At 40.8% G+C, this 19,008-nt stretch overlaps 1 protein-coding gene, 1 long non-coding RNA gene and 1 other non-coding gene across 3 annotated transcripts; 2 read left to right on the top strand and 1 right to left on the bottom strand.

Moving 5' to 3' along the window:
- Nucleotides 1-964: 964 nt before the first annotated feature.
- Nucleotides 965-11,465, top strand: DNTTIP2 (deoxynucleotidyltransferase terminal interacting protein 2). Its single transcript, XM_057402737.1, has 7 exons — nucleotides 965-1,107; nucleotides 1,903-3,629; nucleotides 5,041-5,176; nucleotides 5,842-5,937; nucleotides 6,271-6,435; nucleotides 7,542-7,651; nucleotides 9,091-11,465. The coding sequence occupies exons 1-7, from the start codon at nucleotides 997-999 to the stop codon at nucleotides 9,182-9,184; spliced, it is 2,439 nt and encodes an 812-aa protein (XP_057258720.1). The 5' UTR covers nucleotides 965-996; the 3' UTR covers nucleotides 9,185-11,465.
- Nucleotides 11,466-12,981: 1,516 nt separating this feature from the next.
- LOC130595745 (uncharacterized) lies at nucleotides 12,982-17,227 on the top strand. Its single transcript, XR_008971380.1, has 2 exons — nucleotides 12,982-13,115; nucleotides 16,973-17,227. It is a non-coding gene; the product is annotated as an uncharacterized LOC130595745 (long non-coding RNA).
- TRNAR-UCU (transfer RNA arginine (anticodon UCU)) lies at nucleotides 13,195-13,280 on the bottom strand. The gene is given in 2 exon segments: nucleotides 13,195-13,230; nucleotides 13,244-13,280. It is a non-coding gene; the product is annotated as a tRNA-Arg (tRNA).
- Nucleotides 17,228-19,008: the final 1,781 nt, after the last annotated feature.

Below are 19,008 nucleotides of genomic sequence, written 5' to 3'. Positions count from 1 at the left end.
GGGGCTCTAAAGGGAATGAATTTTCACTAACATCTTTCCAATTGTCATATAGGCAGCTAGTGGTGTTTGAATGCCTGTAGGTAGTGTTTAGAGTGTCAGCTTCCTATAATCCATTCCACTAAGGTAAAAGCTTACTTAATATTTGAGGTAAGTTTTGAGTCCCTATAATCCATTCCACTAGGGTAAAAGCTTAATATTCGAGGTAAGTTTTGAGTCCTAAATAGCTGGAGGTGGCAAATATGGGGAAATTTTCCTGGACTTCTTCAGGTCTTATGATCAATGGGAGAGATGGGGAACTGGAACTAATAATGCGTCAATAAACATTTGGGTTGGGTTAGTTGGTTTCTTAATCCTAACCAAAATGTGGTCTTTTTAAAATGCTGGGTCACTTTATCTCAAATACGTGTCATTTAAACGTCTCTGCCAGCTTTGAGTTGTGTGCTGCTGCTAGCCACTACCTGTACCTTCTGTCTCTGTTTGGCCGCTGACATTGGATATTGTATTGCTTGCATGTGTGCTCAGTTTTATAAATGGAGATGCTACAAAACAAGAATTGTGCTCAAACGTGTAGGCTGCACTAATGGGGTAATTATTTATTTCCTTTTTGTAAACTGGTGACAGTTTGCTGGTGTAGAAAATCACTCTTTGAGACATGGTGATTCTAAGAGATTATTTTTTGGGAGCTGCTGACAGCATAACATTTATCAAGTTATTTCATTAACTTGTTTCGCATCAAAGAGATGGGATTTCTTTCAGTAACGTGAAAGTTTGAATTAAAAGTTGAAATTCTCGTAGGCTTTTACCTCTGTGCTTTGTACGAGTTCTCCTCATCGCAGTCACGGTATTTCACATGTGGTCATCAACCTCTCCCGCCGCTTCATGCGATCAGAGGCCGTGCGCCCACCGGCGCCGCATCTGCGTTCAGAGCGCGGCTCGACGCTCTGGGCCGAGGCAGCCGCCGGAAGGGCGGGCGGAAGGGGCGGGCGCGGGGACAAGATGGTGGCCACCAGGCGGGCAGGGGCGCGGCGCCGGCAGCCGGGGACGCCGGCCGAGGGAGGCGGTGGCAGCCCCAGCGGGGCTGAGAGTGAGCCCGCCGGAGCGGGGGAGGTGAGTGGGGCCGGGGCCGCGGGCAGCCGCGGTGCGGGCTGTGGCAGCGCGGTGGCGGCCATCTTCACGCGCTGCCACACGCGGTGGAACGGGGCTGGGGCCGCAGCGGGGTACGGTGTTAACCTGTTAACGCGGCTTAGGGGTAAAGGTTAGGAGATGACGTCGTTCTTCTTTGTACTGCTGCTGTTTTAGCAGTTCTCTGTGGGTTTTCCACTTGGTAAATACTGATCCGGAGGCAGCGTGGTGTGTGTTGAACCAGCGGAGTTCTGCGCTTTGGGAAGAGCGTGCTGTCGCCGTGTGTTTTCTTTCCCAGATTCTGAATTGCTTTCCAGGGCGCTAGAAGCATCGTTAAAGAAGCAGGCTGTACCTGGTGTTGCGGTTGCCGAGAGGCCAGTCTGTGCCTAAAACTGGTTATAGAAACCATTTGGGGGCACATCCTGCCATTTGCTAGGCTTCAGTGTTTTATAGTTAAGCGAATCTTGTAACGTTTCTGTACATGGCTTCTGAATTTCCTTCCCTTCACAGCTTGCCAGAACGTGTAGAATTAGAAGATACTTGTCTGTATTTCTTAATGGACAAATGTGTTTCTTCTTCTGATTTGACCAAAAGAGAGTAGACAAGCATGAGCACGGGATGGTTCGTTAGTACTTCTTGCACATAGATAGAGACATGCAGTATGTTGTCAGTTTGAGTAGAGTTCTTTAAGGAGATTATTAGTGATTTGCATAGCATCCTTTTTATGGGGTTATTTTGTCTGTTAATAGCGCACTTATGTTTTTTTTACTCCCTTTGCAGATGGCAGCTGCTGAACTCAGTACTGTGTCTGTGAGGATGACTAGGAGAAGAACTAAATCCATTTGTATGCCAGAGGTAATTCAGGAATCTCAGTTTGAAGAGGTGGAACATGCAGAAACAAAGTCAAATGTCGGAGATAGCTTAGAGGCAGAACTGACTAGAAATGAGAACACAACTGTCCATTCAGTACAATCAGTTGCTGAACCACAAGCTGATGGGGATGTGTCAGAAGCAGAATCGAACTGCTCTGCTGCATCTGGTCTTCAGACACCTTTGTTTATAAGGGTAACGAGACGAAGAAAAATTGTAGTTCCTTATCAGCCGGATTCTCCTGACAAAAGAAGATACAAGAAGACAGCTTTTCTAAATAGGTTAAATGGGATTCTGGATGAAGATGATGTTTCTGAAGCTGAGTCTTGTTCCTCCACTGTTTCTGGTGTTACCAGAACTACGAGAAGCAGGCGAAGCAAAAAGGAGTTGCAGCCAGATACAGTTCATGAAGCCCAGAGTGAAGATATTTCTGATGCAGACTCATGCTGCTTAAGCTGTCATATGGAACCATCCGTCAGTAACAGACGAGTTACTAGGAGCATGCAGATCAAATCACAAGCAGAAAATATTAAGAAGGCTGAGAAGGGAAACAGAATTGTTTCAGAAGATGAGAATTTAACTGAGGACACTGTTAAATCTGAGCCTGTCGTTTCTGATTCTAGACCAGCTGCAGAACTTGTTTCTGACACAGAAGATGCTTCCCCTGTCACTGAGGATAATGAAGAACCCAGTTCACCTAAAAGCAAATGTTCCTTCAAATCTGCCAATACAACCGAGAGTGAAGGCATGAAAGAAGAGTCTTTGCATGATGTGACACCCAGCAGTCTTACAGAAATGAAACCAAGTGACAGTGAATCGCCTGAGAAAAGGGCAATTAAAAATACACAGTCGGTTGGGGCTGACGATTCAGAGGAAGCATGTGGCCAAATACAAGAAAACTACAGTAAAATCCTTGTGAGGGTGGAAAAGTTAGAGCATATGATTTTCTCTGATAGCATGAGTCCCAAACAATTTTTAGAATTTCAAGGGCAAATAACACTAAATAAAGATAAAAAAGATCCAGAATGCAAAAGAGAGGGTGCTGAGGCAGATCCACAGCAGCCTTTCACCCATGCTGATAACTTAGGAAAGGATGAGCAAGCTACTGAAGTGAGGAGCCCACAAAAGGATGAAGCTGTTGCACAAGGAACTGACAGCGTCAGCGGATGCGGGATGCTTGAAAGCGGTGTGGACAGTGCTGAAGATCAAACAGGAGAATATGCGGAACCTGTAGCTCACTGCAGTGGAATTGCAAGCAGTGGAAACAATTCCCTTGCATTGTTTCTGGCCGAAGATGAAAGTGATGAATTTGAAGATAGTGATGTGGCGGACATAGATAAAACTGAAGAGAATCTGTATTATAAAGAGGCAGATAAGAGGACTCCTTCCCTCAGCAAATCTTTAGAAACCAGTTCACTGGATACTGAAGGGCTTTTTGTAATTGATACCAAGCCTGGCATAAGTTCCGACCGAAAGTATTACCTCGATCAGATAGACCAAGGTAGTGATGCTGAAGATAAGCATGAAGGAAGTAAAAAAGGTGAAGAATTGTCAGATCTGGAAGAGGCTGAAGAAGAGTTGATAGATGAAGATGAGAAAGAAGATGATGATGATTTATTGAAAAATCAGAATGATGTGTAAGTATCTTTCTGGCAATAACTTAAGAATCCGCATTTCATTCAAGCATATGCGTAAGAGATGTACATTAAGTGCTAAATGATGTGGAGTAAATGAGGAAGTAGTCTCTCATCACATAAGTCATTGATGTGTGAAGTGGAGTTGAACAGATTATAACGTACCAATTGGAGAGTTTGGTTTTTTTTTTTTCAGTGCTGTATGTAGCAGAACAGAACTGTCTGAAATAGTATGTGTACAGCTTAGAAACCAGAGCGTGAAACTGGGTTAGACTGCTCAGGCTGACTTAATTGCTTGTTTGGGTTGTAGTTTTCTTAATTGTGTGTTTAGTTTGGATATCAGTAACAAAAAGTCCAGTAAATTCCTTACACATTGGCTAATTCTATCATGCTTTTTAATCCTAAATAGTTGCATATCCTTTAATAATGTTTTTAGTTCTTGTGCTGTGAAACAATGACACTTGAAGTGAAATCAGCCCAGCACAGAATAATTTAGGTGGGGTGGGACCTCTTGAGCTCTTGTAGTCCAACTCCTGCTAAAACCTCTTCATATGCTTTATATATTTAAAGCATAATGCTCTGTTTAGTTTGGATAAATAAGTCTCATTTATTAATCTTCTAAAAACCTTCAGGTAGGCCAGAAGTCTTACAAAAACTCCGTGTAAAGGCATTATAGCAGATTAGTCACAGTATACTAGAAAGTTGTGACGGGCTTGTATTAATAAGCATTCAGGCTACAAGAAATATTTGTCGTACCATATTTCTCTGTAATACTTTATAGCTTTTAAGCATTCTTGTCATCAAAAACCTCCTTTGGAGTCAACCATTGTCTCTTTTTTGTAGATGCATTCCTTTGGCTGCCTGATTGAAGTAATGAGAAACTGAAACACATCAGCTTTGAAATGTTTAATGACGTTACTCCTAGTACTCTTAAACAATAAAGGTCTTAAACAGTCTTAGGATGAATTCCAGCTTCTTTTTTTTTCTCTAAGAGCTGAGAACAATTTTAGCCCTCATGTTTGTGCTTTTGTGGTGGTTTTCCTTTTAGTTTTAGCTCACAAGCCTCTCAGTGTGTAGAAGTAGTATGCTGGTCATGAGTTCTTTTGGTAAAGTGAAGCAAATGAAGAATTCACTTTTATAGGAGACAGTAATATCTAAGATAGGAATGCAGCATTAGAATTAATAGGAAAGATCTGTGGACGTGATTGCACAGATACTGTTCTTCAATAGCCTCTCAATTTATATTACCATCCCCCCCCCGAATCTGTCACCTTATTTACTAGATAGTAAGACTTAAAATCATTGCAGAACTGAACCTAAGCAAGAAGAATGAGTTTATCTTTCTTAGAGGACAGTAGGAGGTTCAGGTGCATGCTTGTTACAATGTACTAATCATTAACTGTTTCTCTTCCAGTTTACATCTTTCCAGCAGCATAGATCCTGGTTTGAATATCAAGAAGCTTGGAGGTTTATATATTAGTTTTGATGCAGAAAACCAGAAGTCTAAATTGGGTGCAATTAAACAACTGAAGGACAAAAAGAAGGACCAGGTAATGTGTTTGCAATTGATGCAATTAATGTGACTACAGTAACACAAAGATGTTAGTTTAATAAGGTGGGTTTACTTGTATTTAAAGAAGTATCCTGTATAACTGAGAACTTCCATTCTTTTTGTCCAAAGTGTGGATTTACATTTACTTTTATTGATAAGAATTTAAATAGACGTGACACTTTGGAAACTGAAAGCAGTGCAAATACCAGCCTTATCTTGTAAAATAAACCCAAGTTGATTATTTCTGCAGTTTTGCCTAGTGGTACATGAGCTGTCTCCTAACAAGGTGTTTATTCTGTAGAAATAATGGATTTCAGTAAATAAAGGTCTGTAATCTTCCCAGTCTGGAGCGAGCAGTTTTATTTCAAAAGCACCCTTTGAGATAAAGTGAATGTGTTATTTTCGTGAGGGCGGTCTTTGTAGGCTCAACTATGATAGCTCTGTTTACTGCAGAGCATTTGCTATCTCCAGAGCTAGCTAGCTGCTTTCTGTTGTTGGCCAGGGTTCTGTTGGGAAGTTCCCTACTACTTTCATTGTAGATGAAGGAAGTTCACGTGCTGTATTACAATGCTTGCTTAGGTTCTGCATGATTCCTTTAGTAGGTTCTGTACCTACTGTTAAGCAGTAGATTTGTGTCAGTGTTTAATATTATAAATCTTACAGCTCTTGCAGAAGAGTGTAATAACTCCAGATTTTGAAAAGAAGGACTGTGTCCCACCCTACAGGGAATCGCTTCACCAGCTAAAGAAACAGCGCAGGGTAAGTGAAGAGCTGATCATGCCTCAAATCACAACACAAGCTTTGGGAGAAAGCCCATGCTCAGAGTGTGCATACACTGGCCTCACTGGAAGGGGTGCAGTTTAATGTCTTCTTGAGCCGTCCCTTGAAAAGCACGGAGAGTGAAGTGAAAGTGCTCAGATGGTACAAATCTGTCATTTATACAGCGTCAATAACCTTATTATAATGGCCACTAAAAATACTTCTTAAAGGGACAGGGTTATATTCTAAATATCTTCTGGAGGGGAGAGTTCCCTGCTGTATCATCTCCTGGTTGCTGAATACGCATTTATTGTTCTTGCTATTGCATCCTAGGCAGAACGAGAGAAGACCACAGGTGATGGTTGGTTTGGTATGAAAGCCCCAGAAATCACAACTGAACTGAAGAATGATCTGAAAGTCTTGAAGATGAGAGCTTCGCTGGACCCGAAGCATTTTTATAAGAAGAATGATAGAGATGGTCTACCCAAGTATTTCCAGGTAAGGAAGCAGCAGAAGGTGGCATTGCACTGCTGATGTTTTAAGCAGCTGTTCTTCTTCCCTGCCTATTTTGTAGGTAGCCTCCATGGTGATACAATTTCGTAGCTTAATTCGTAAGGTATTTTCATTACTTGGCTGCAGTTTAAAACTTCTTAACTTTGTATTACATATGTGTATATGCTGGGTTTTTTAAATTCAGCTGATCTCGTAGTAGCGAACAAATATCTGACTTAATCTGTATTCTGAAGCCTCATTGGACTAGATTTTTTTTCAAGTAGTAGCCTTTTTTAACCAGTGTGTAGAAAATAAGTAGCTTTGATTTTTCTTACTAGCTGATACAGTTTGAATGGAGACAGCTAGCTTTGTGATCAGCCAGAATTGCTGCTGCTGGAACTTGAGAGCTTTGAGGTGGTTTACATGAAGAAACTATAGAAATGGGCTTCCACTGGCTCAGGCCTGTTTGAATAGGGAGCATGTCTGAGGAAATTGGCTTAACTTCTCAAACTATTAGCACTTAACTCTGAAGGGTGGGTCTTGGTGTATGGTTTGACATTTCTGGACACAGAAAAACTTAACATGGAAGTGTTCCACATAATGAGATCTGTGCAGGTCTGCTTTTGCTGCATGGAACACGGACTCCATCTGTTTCCACTACCGACCTGAAGCATCAGAATGGCTGGTTGGAAACAATGTGATGTATTCCAGAATGAAGTCCTTGTATTAGGGCTGGATTAAGTGCTGCGTAGCCATCGAGCAAACCCACCGCAGTGACAGAGACACTTAAGATGGTTGTTAAGGGTTTCCTTGGGAAAATGTTTAGAAGTTAAGAACTGGGTTTGTTTTTTAATACAAGCATTGATGCATCAGTCCAGTGTTTGAAAACTGTAGAGTTTTAAAGCTCAGACCTTCCTCTGTGCACTGAATAATGACACAAATGGTGTCTGCAAACAAAACTTCTTGATTTTACTGTTTTGCACTTCCTTATGTTACCAGTCTGATCTTCTCTGGAGGTGCCTTTATACTTGTCATGGAGGATTAAAAAAACAGCAGGGCAGAATAATCAACATCTTGCAGTACAGTGTGAATGTTTCATTTCTGTCTTCTAGGTTGGAACCGTGGTTGATTCTCCCATAGACTTTTACCATAGTCGAATCCCTAAGAAACAAAGGAAGAGAACGATAGTTGAAGAGCTGCTGGCGGATTCTGAGTTCAGAAGGTATTTAAACGTGGGTTTGTAGTTCTGATATCCTGTGTAAGAGATGAGTATTTTTAACTAACTTGGGTTTACTCAGTTTATGTGGGGTTTTTTTTTAATATTTCAAAGAAAACTTTTTAGTCTGTTTTAGCATTTCACCAGCACTGTCATTGAGAAAATCTAAGGGAGGGGATAATTAGACTGAGACATCATATTTTATCTTCAGAAAAGGGTTTCCTCCAACTCAGGTCATCACTGTTGGCAGACACTCTTAAAATACCATCAGTGTTGAAGAGATAGCCCCATTCTGGTTCACCTCTAAAGTAAGCGTCTGCACAGGCTTACACCAAAGATCTAGGGTTCTTAAGTGATTTATGCCTATGTATGCACTTGTTTTCATTGTTTAAAGATCATTTTTTCTTGCCATAATTGATCCAAATGAAAAGTGCTGACTGTAATTCTATGAGAGTTCGTATGATTTCCTTTTATAAGCATGTCAGTCTACCATCTGTCATAGGAATCAAAACTGCACTAGAAGTCTTACGGAATAGATTGGATTTGTTAATGTCTTCCTAACCTACAATTTCTGGAGTATATCCCTTAGTTTATACATTTTTACGTTGGTTATTACATGATATTAACATGCATTTTTTTTCTCACATAAGAACATGTGTCTTGGAAGCAGTGCCTGATTTGGGATTGTAAGGTTAATGTTGTCAGGCTTGTAAATTAACTATGTTAGGAAGGTAAGTTTGTATAGCTGTTTCTTACCTAGTTGACCTAGCTAGCTTGACCTGATTTATAAGACATTTGTTAGAAACTATTTTAAACAATTGATGTCTTTGAAATTCGATCAGTTAATTTATGGTGTGGCTCATTAGAGGATTTAACCAAATATGTCAGCATTAGTACAGGTATTAGTCAGGTTTCAGTGTTGTGGTTCAAAGCCTAAGTACTGCGCAGTGATCCATTGTGGTAATTGGTACAGGTACATAAGAAGCTGTATTAGAGGAGCTAGGAACACATATTCAGTAAATATATCCTGTTCATTGTTTAGTGTTTGTTTTCAGTTGAGTAAAGTTGATTATCTTGAGTTTGCCAAGAAGGCAGTATAAAGGTGGGTATAACTTATCCATGGTATTCTCAGAATTGATGAGCAGTAGCAGTGTTTTGGGTAACTCTCCGAAATGTTCTTGTACGTGCAATGAACAACTCCCTGGTTATCGCAAAATTAACGATCCTTTAATCAAATTTACTTCCACAACACATTTACCCATATTTATTAATCCAAACGTTGATTCCCTTTTACTTGTGCAGAAGTGTATAAAATTAAAGAAATCTGGCTTGGAAAACATGAGAGAACCGAGTTTGGCAAATGATGTATGTAGAGTATTTTCCATGTTATTTTTTCTTGAACTTTGTTTCACCATGCTTAAAAGTGAATTATCTATTTTGTTCAGATATAATAAAAAGAAGTATCAGGAGATCATGAGTGAAAAAGCAGCTTTTGCAGCAGGGAAGAGGAATCGGAAAAAGAAGAAATTTCACAATTAAGACGAAGAAAAATAACAAAGGTGGAACAACTTGTTGGTATAAAACTTTTTACAGAATGCTTTGCTTGTGGTGGTTCTTCTTTTTGAAGATTGAAGGTCATGTGCACATTGAGGGTTAAGGGATTTCTTGCAGTAAGAATGTTTTGTAGGGAGCTCTATCCACTTACCAGGTATCTAAATTTGAAATTACTTTATTTAAAAATCTAAATGTTTTAATTGAAATTAATCTTTTTATAAAAAAGATAATGATATGAAAGCATATGGTTAAATCTGAGCACAAAACCCAACTGCATGGATTGTGGTCTTTTCAGCCTTCAGTCTTTACATCAGTGAATTGGTATATTCGGTTTAAAATCATGTTCATAATTCACCTTGGGACCCGTTACATACCGGAACAGATTTTTCCATGTCTTGTCAGAGCTGCTGCTGGCCAATTCTGTAATAGGAAATATTGAGAAGTAGTTTAGTTGCGAAGGGTTTATTTTAACACTGACCATAATAGAATTGAGAGTGTCCTGCAATCAGCATATACACATATGCTTGCTTTCAGATACGTAGAGATACATAATTTATAAATAAATATAGACAAGTAATAAAGAATATATAAATTACATATTTTTAAATGAATAAAACAACATAAATATGTAATATATACAATTTTGACATTGTCATATTTTGCTTTTATAAGTTTGGGCCATTTAATTATTGTCTAATGATTTTTCAGAAGATAACTTGGCAGCAGGATCCATTGTCTAGGCTGTACTGTGCAGGTTGTGGTCTGGTAGCTGACTTGGAGTAAATGAACAGAGTGAGCTTGAAGGCTTCTGCTACCTTTACAGAATCAGAGATAGCTCATTTCCCCTTTAGTGACAGTTCATAACCTTTGTGATTGTTAGACCTCTTGTGGCATTTGGTTGGTTTTCAATGACCTGGTTATTATATTGCTGTTACAATTAGTGTAACTCAGTTACTGCCCTTAGATAGCAGAAAAGATGCATAATAGAAGAAATAAAACTGTCACTACATTGCCTCAGGTGCACTGTGTGAGATTATTAGAAGTGATTACTGGAGGACCAGTGATGTTGAATGTTTTCTTATCGTACAAACATGGAACCTTACAGGTTGCAGATCTTAAGTGAGAGGTATGCTTTTGAGCAGTGTTTGACTATGACATTTTCTACTCCTGCGAAGTGTTTGTTTTTTTAAGGATTAGCTATTTGTGCTGGAAGTAGCTCAAATGAAACGAGCTTCATGGTATGCACTGATCACCAACTGAATCTTGAAGGAAATTTTCCTCTGATCATTAGGGGTTTTTATATTCTTCTGAAATTGATTATAATGTTTTGCTGCCAGATGGGATTCTGGATTCCTTAAGAAGTCTTGACTGCCTGGAGATGAACGGTGTGCAAAGCGAATTACTTGAGAAGTATCAAACACATGCAAGCAGGACCACCTATTTGCAAGTTTCAGCTAACATGGAGCTGCTATTTTAGTGCAGTGACATGTATGCTAGTATCTCGATTCTCTGTAAATGATCAAAAGCCAATAAAACAACTCTGGTGTCTTGTTCTGTGGATGAGACATGGAAGCACAGAAAGATTAATACTGGATGTTGAGGAAAGAAAACAAGGCACCACAGTAGTTGTCATCCTGTTGCATCCTGGATATTCAAGTGCAACTTGGGGAAAGCAATCTACAACTCTGAAAGACCTTAAAAGAGAAATACAAGCTTTGGTGTTAAGCAGCAAGTAACAACTCAGTATTTGTTGCTTAAGCTAGTTAGATTTCTCTGAAAATACTCAAATACATCAACAAATGGTTTGTGAAATACTAGCATCATTTAAGAAACTTTGCCTGTCAGTTGCAAGGAATATTTTCTTTTAATGGTTGTCACAAATACTTGTGTTAATTTGTAATGCTGCCTTTATTGACATAAATCATTATTAACAAGAAATTTCCCTAAGATTAAAGGGCCATATGTAGCATGCTGGGTTTTATATAGAAACACCTACTGCTGTTTTTGATGTCACTGGAATGTTTTGTATGGATGGTAATAATTCCTTTCTGCTTCCCTTGGTTTTGACAATATTCCTTTTTTCTTGCCTTTGGGGCAGAGAGTATCCAATGGTTGTACAGCCCAGTGAGTTCACAGTCCATCTCCTAGGTGTCACATCCAAAAGACTAATGAAAAATAGGATGACAGTGGCTGAAGTGTTGCTGGTGTGCTGCCCCTAGTAGGCATGGTTAGTTTAGGAACAGAAGTAAAATGCTTCTCACTTTTCCCTGTTGTACTTTCATTTTTCCTTTGAGGATCTTTTCTCTCTGCCATCAACTCGGTCTCCTCGAAATTGAAGGTGTCTTCTTATCATTACTGTTTCCATGTGATAAAACTTTCTGATCTCTTTTTTTTTTAACAAGTCCCGTCTTTATCACAGCGCCTTCCTAGGTAAGCGCTGCTGAGACTTGGGATCCTGACATAACACAGGCTGAAAGGGGCAACGAGAGCTTGTCGTGCCCAGTCTGCTGCTCAAGGCAGGGTGAGACCAGGCTGCTCAGGACTTTGTACAATCAGGTCTTGAAGGATGGAGTTCACATTAGAATCTGTTATACGGGCATCATTTCAGGATGCTGCCCCTGTGCTTACCTCTAGGAAACGGACTGCTCCTTGATCCTGCAGTTTTCTCTTGGATACAATCATTATTATTACTACAAGCCCTTAATGAACTAATGCGTTCCTAGAGTATTGATTGCGTAAATACTGCTTGCAACATGCAAATGTGTATGTAAAAAATTCTGCCTTCAAATGTTTAATTAACTAGGAACTAAGCAAACTGTATGAAGCTAGCCTTAAATACAAAAAGTAGAAGGAGAATTTGGACTGCAGTACATTGTGGAAAGTGACTGAATGAGGAGGTACGTTTTATCTTGCTTTTTGGGGGGTTAGTGTAGATAGGTTGTGGGTTTGCTATTTATCTGCAAATTAGGATAAAGATTGATGTTTCTGTAAAGGGCTATATATCCATTATATGGCTAAATAGCATTTTTTTCAGTGGGTTACTGTGCTGCAAAACAGTGGTAGTTAATATTCCAGATGGCGTGTTTCATTTTCAATCATGGATTGAAATTTCTGTTACGGGTCCGTTTCAGTTATGGCTTTTTCCTTCATTGCTTTTAAATAAACATTATGACAGCTTGAGAAAACACCTTTAGTCACAAATACAGGTTGAAAATCAATTTATTAAAAACAAAGCAAAACAAAAGAAACAAAACCCAAACCGATTCATTTTTTTATTCATGAATGATTTCATTCAGATTCATTTATAATTGATTCAATCGTGAGTAAAATCAAGGAGGCTCGTGCAGTGCTGCTACTCTTCGGTGTCTTACCACTCGGTTTGATTTAATTGCTGATGCTAAAACGGCTCTTCATCTTCTACCACTAGGCACGTGTAAGTTAGGGAGTAAAGATGGTGTTCATTCCAGTGTTAAATGCTTCAGGTTTATCTACGCCTTGTTTTGTGGCTTGAAAAAAATAACCATAAACGTATCACGGACCTTCACTGCGGCACCTCGGGAAAGGCACAGCGCAGTTCCTCCCTGAAGGCCGTGCCGGAGACCCGGCGGCGCGGTTCGGAGGTACCGGTTCGGGGCTGTCGCCGTGGCGTGCTTCTGGTGTGTGTACGACCGCCATCAGGGGATGAGGAGACCGCTTCTCCCGCCCGCCCTCGGCCCCTCCGCCCGTCTCGCTGCCGGCGGAGCGCCTTGTGACGTCGCCGGGCCGCGCGGAGATCGGAGCGCAGGCGGCGGGTTCGTTTCCTCCGCCCGCTCTGTGACAGACACGCCGGGAGGCGGGACCGAAGAGCATCGCTGGAGAGAGGGAGGCAGCCGCCGGGAAGCGCCAGGCCGGTGGACAGGATTGCTCCGGCGGTGAGGTAAGAGACGGGATGTGAGGGGTAAAAGGGTCCCAGCAGAAAGGGGGTGGGAACGAAGAAAACGTAAAAAGAGAAGACACGACTCCGCCGGGACTCGAACCCGGAACCTTTGAATCCCTTCAACCCTCTAGAAGTCCAATGCGCTATCCATTGCGCCACGGAGCCACCTGTTGGAGTTTTTGCGCACCGCCCAGAGAGCCTGCGCGCGGCCGGACCTTCGCTGAGGGGAGCCATGTTTGACTCCGGAGAGGGGCACGGTTTCTCTTTATTCCTTTTATTTATTCCTTTATTTCGGGTTCTTTTTTAACAGTATGAATAGGATGAGGCTTATAAACCACGTCTGGATGCAGCCTCTGCGTGCCGCTGTGAGTGCTGCACCCGGCGGGGGGGGGTGTGGTGTCACAGCTTGCTGGTAGGTGCTCACCACAGGGATGCGTCCTTATTTCTTGTGAGAGACTTTCTGGTTTACGTTCATCGGTAAATCAATACAAAATATTTGTTGTCGTCTCACTTTGGCATTTTCGATATATATAATTATATTCCACAATTGCATTATATAGGGAACTGTTCCTTCAAACATCATGAATTCGCATAAGGATTTATTCCTCTATGCAAGATTTAATTCCTCCACAGGATTGAGTCTAGTTACAGAGATGAATGTGACAACGTTGCTGGATTAGATAAAATGATTTTGCCTTAACAAACAGGAACATTTCTCATATTGCAGTTATTTATAATGTGCTTTTAACAGCATTCCATTCCTGGAGTAAACGAGAACTTTCCAGGCAAAAAAACCACCTTTCACTCACAGCATCAGAGATACGGAAACAACACTGCTTCAGTTCCAAAGTTATTTGAAACCCAATTATTGTAACATTGGTGATTTCCAGCACTGTAGGTTTTTAGGGATAGTCTAAAGAGGGGTGTGTATGTGTGTTAAGCAACAGCGTCTGAATTAAAGGAGCCTAGAAAGATGTGATATTTACAGGGCATTCCATGCACTGCAGTGTTTTGCTGGCTTTCCAGTGCCATCAACTCAAAAAATACTGTTTGGGAATCTGGAAGACATGCCATAGGTGACTGGTAAAACTGTGTCTATGCAATCTCTGCTAGACACTGCAACAACTTATATGAGTCAACGCGTAGAGAAATAAGATGTGGGAACCACACCTGAAATTAGTGACTGCGAATAGTTTGGAGACACTAAAAAACACTTGGAAAGAATAAAAAGGAAAATCAGAGAAATAACATTCTATTACGTGACAATATTTTCAATGTGGGTGAAAACATTACAGTATTACTGGGGTCATTATTCTGAGTACTGTGAATGCCTATTCCTAAATCCATTAAAGAGAGCAATAACGGAACTGTATCTGTTCTAAAATCACAGTAAAACCCCCAGTGGATTCAGTGAAACAAGATTTTTTCCTTAAAAGCTGTAATTATGGTCTGAAACAAGTCTTTGTTTCTTTTAAATCAAGAGCAGGCATATTAGAAACCCAGAAGACAAGAGTATGAGGCAAGGTTCAGAGCAGGCCTGGTTGTATTTACAAGCTCTAGGTCCCCATGAGCTTACCACGACTGTTCTGTTACGAACAGAACTCTTCATAGTGCTCCTGGTTAAGGAATGCAAAGTGTGGAAACTTTGAGTTCTCAAGGCCTTGCACTGCATAAAAGAAACAGGACTTTCATTCTTAGCAACTGAGCTGATCTTCAGAATAGTTTTATGTTTATGCAATTGAAATAAACCACTTTAAGTAACTAAGACTCACTATAAGTATCTTACAGGTTGTGAATACCTGGGCACATTTACTGTAGGGTGAAGTGATTGTCAGTACCTTACCTGGTTTGCTAACATGGTACCTTTGAGCAGCACAACACTAAATGACTGCAGATAATGAAGAATCAGAGAGTGCTGTGAGAAGCCTAGTTCTGAAGGTGTACAAGTGAAAAATACCAACATTCACATCATTGTTATTTCCTCTCATACCCGTTTTGGTTAGTTGGTTTACACAGGCAGGTGAAGCCTGGCTGCTGGTTCTGTCTATGCAGGAAGACTGACTGGGGGAGCGTTTGGAAACTTTCTAATGATACTTCAAATTAGTCAAGTCAGTTTCCTGTTTTATCCTGTAAATGTAGCCCGAAAGCAAAGTCTGCCTTTCCTTCTTGACAGCAGATGGAGCTGCTGCATGAGAAACAGGAGAGCTCTGGATTCGTAGTGCAGCAAGGGAAGGCACTCTGAACTGGTGGGGAAAATGCACAGGGCCTGAGGATACTGAAAAGAACTCCTTTAGGGAGGGTTTCATTTAGTAGCTTGCTGTTTTATTATTTATTTTCTTAATATGCTTCATGTTGTAGATGTTTCTGCATCTCTGTCCTTTCTTCAGTGGGGGCTATAATTTCCATGTGACTATCAGGGCACTGGAGAATTTTCCTCTTTATTTGTTGAGCTGCCAGCAGGGAGACTGTTAAGAACCTCTTCCAATTATCCTGTTTATGGCTGTTGCTGGACTAATACATGTTCTGCTCTCTCAAATGTATTTGGGTAAGTAGGAGTAATTCCCAAAGGTAGTGTCTCGAGGAGTTAAGGGAACACAAGCTGTCATGATAAATCACTCCTTCAAGGGGTACAGCGTTAATTCTACATACAGTGTTAATTCTGTGTAGCTCTATGAACAGATGAGCTGTGAGATAAATACAGTCTTTGTATTGAACCCCTTTTCTCACGTTACATAAGTAATTTTTTAATAGTATTTCTTAATTACCTGGTGTACAATCCTTGGATCTTAGTTATTGTTTTTTGTGATGGTGCAGTCAGTGAAGAGCCTAGGGACTGGTTAGAATGGTATCACTTGCAGTTCATTTTTACTTGCTTAGATTCCTTCTAATATATTCTTATGGAATAAATGTAAAATTATATTTTCATCATTGATACTTACAATTTTATTATTTATTATACATTAGAAAATAATGTATTTATGTAACACATCTTAAAGAATTTAACTGGGTTCAGCTGTCACAGTAATTTTACTCTATCCTAGTAGCTGGTGCAGTGCTGTGGTTTGCCTTTAGCTTGAGAACAGTCCTGATAACAAACTGATGTTTTAGTTGTTGTTAAGTAATGCTTACTCTGATCAAGAACTTCTCAGTCTCATGCTCTCCCAGTGAGGAGGGGCACGGGAAGCCAGGAGGAAGCAGAGGCAGGACACCTGATCCAAACTAGCCAAAGGGGTATTCCATACTACAGCATGTCATGCCCACTATATAAACTGGGGGCAGTTACCTGAAAGGGCTAGATCATTGCTCGGGTCGAGCTGGGCATCAGTCGGCAGGTTGTTAGCAGTTGTATTCTCTTCCCTTGTTATTCCATTCATCATTATTATTATTGGTGGTAGCAGTAGTGATTTTATATTGTACCTTATCTCAAACCATGGGGTTTACATTCTTTCAGTTCCCCTCCCCATCCCTCTGGAAGCAGGGGGGAAGAAGGGGGAGACTGAGTGAGTGGCTGTGTGGTTCTGAGTTACCAGCTGGGCTTAAACCACGACAGTGGGCCTGAATAAGGCTTAAATATATCAGAATGTGGTGATTCTTTTGAGTATTCTTTAGTCTTACTAACTCGAGGAAAATAGGATAATCACTCTCCACCTTTATTGTATTTGTGATTTTTAATGGTTTTCCTCTGTTGTAGAGGTAGACATACAAGCTGTCAGGATTCTTGAAACTTGGTAGTGTAAGAGTGAAAACAAGATACACCTGAATGCGCCGATGAGCTGTTAACTCTGGGCTCTCTGGTACGCAGGTCATTCCAAATGCTCAGTTTGTGTGCCTCAGCACTTTAATTCTTCCTTATGTAGAGTGAAAACACCAGTTCCTGGAACAGTAGAACTGAAGCCACGGAGCAACAAATTCCAGCTCTCTCTCAAGGATCAATTCACCATCTTTCAAGGGTGTTGAGGGGCCATGGTGCAGTGTTTGAATTCTTTTGGGAAAAAGCTGGCATCCTAGCCAATCTGCATTGCTGCAGGGAAGTTTCTTGCCCAGGTGTGGCACCAGTAGTGGAGTAGATGCACGTGGCTGGACATCCCAAATACAAAATTACTTTAGCACTATTCCAAAGTGATTTGTACTGTAAGAAAATTCTGGATATACTGCTGCTTCATTAGCTCTGTACTGTGTACTAGAAGATGAGAACGACTAGGGAAGAGAAACTGCAGCATGGAGTGCTACTTACATGACAGGCTTTTTCATTCAATCCTATCTAGTGCTGACAAGTGACTTATGTTTCTGCAGAACAGGGAATTCAGTCTTTATGTTTCTTAAATGTAGAAAGAAGAAATACCCTGTGGATTAGGAGTGGAGAGAGAGAACTAATTTAGTGATTGTTCCATTGGATGCAGCTTTCGGCACACTCGACAGATACCAGTGCATCACCTAATCCTTGGTGTTCTGAAGTGGTCTAGAAATGTGAAAAACCCATTGAGATTGGTCTGTCATCAAGGTAGGAGTGAAAAATTCATTCTTAAAGTGTATATATAGTTGTCATAGATACTGTGGCTTGTCCATAGAAACAGCCATGCTAATGAGCACCTGCAGTCCAACTGCGAGAAACAATAGGGGGAAAAGTTACCTTTCTTTTATAGAAAAAATAAAGGGCAACTTTTATCTCCCAAGAAGAAAATCTATAATGTGGAAGCTCAAATTTCTGCTTATAAAACTGCTGTTCAGAACACCTATGTCAATGTATAATGTCTTTGCTGCCTTACTAGGTGTAGATAGCAGTTGGTTTATGCCGGTCTTTTTCATGAGCATGGAAAAAGGTTTCTTAGTTTCATGAATCAGTGATGGGCAGCTCTTCTGGGAGGAGGTTGGTTGGTTTTCCCTTCCCATGTTGGGGTTCCAGGCTTTTGGTTGTGCTCTGGATACAGACAGACCTGTATTAATGATGCCCTAAACTTCACTTGGAAGGTCAGGATGGCCGTGCATGTTACAGGTTCCTAGAATCTGTTTGTCAAACCCATTCCATCACGTCTGTTCAGGCATCAAATGAAACTGGTTTCATCTTGAAACAAAAGACAAAAAGAAAGGGAAAAGAAATTGCTTTTCCTGGCGGAAGGAGCTCTGATGCTGTAGTGCCCAAGCCCATTCCCCACTCTGCTTGTCCACAAACTAACATCCTTCTTACCTGCCCTTCCCTCGTTCTGGGAAACAAATGGCATCCACACATGGTGCCAAATAGAACACCAAAAATAGAACAGAACTGGAAAAACCAGGTCAGTGCTGTCCAGACAAAACTCAGACTGCTGAGACTGGTTTACTTGGGTAGAAATAGGGAACTCCACCTCCATGACTGAGCCAGTTTTCTGCTTTAAAATAGCTTTAGAGTTTGGCACAAATCAAAGCTGTTTTTTTAATCTTGATAATAGAAAGTTTGGGAAATGCTGCTCTGGAAAAAGTCACTCCACAGAGGCAACTGAAGAGATGTATGTAACCAAATAGACCATTTCCTTAGACCGAGCTGTTGAGTGCAAGCAGATGCTAAGCCCCATTTGACTAATTTTAATTGGGGTGACTCATGACAAGGTGAGTTCTGTGAATAAGCCTTTATTTAGTTACTTCATTGTGGTGTTCTACTGCAGGAATGTATTGGCATAAAAGCAACAGCTCTAAAACCTGCTGTGCCAGAAGTTGCCAGTGTGACAGACTCAGCAGAACACTGACAGATAATGAAGTATCTCCAGAGGAGGTGATGAGCAGATGGATTTGGGAAGGCAGTGGTTAAAAAGAAAGGCATGTGTGTGAGAGGCTTCTTAAAACTCAGCTGCGGTCTCACGTATTGCAACAGGACTTCTGGAAAGCCAGGAGCTGCTAGCACATTGTTTTGGAGCTTAGG

This window comes from Pezoporus wallicus, unplaced genomic scaffold (genome assembly GCF_028554395.1).
Source record: "Pezoporus wallicus isolate ANWC-B61680 ecotype Strahan unplaced genomic scaffold, APGP_CSIRO_Pwel_v1 contig_8333, whole genome shotgun sequence".
Classification (NCBI taxonomy): domain Eukaryota; kingdom Metazoa; phylum Chordata; class Aves; order Psittaciformes; family Psittacidae; genus Pezoporus; species Pezoporus wallicus.
This window is presented reverse-complemented; position numbering and strand designations above follow the sequence as displayed.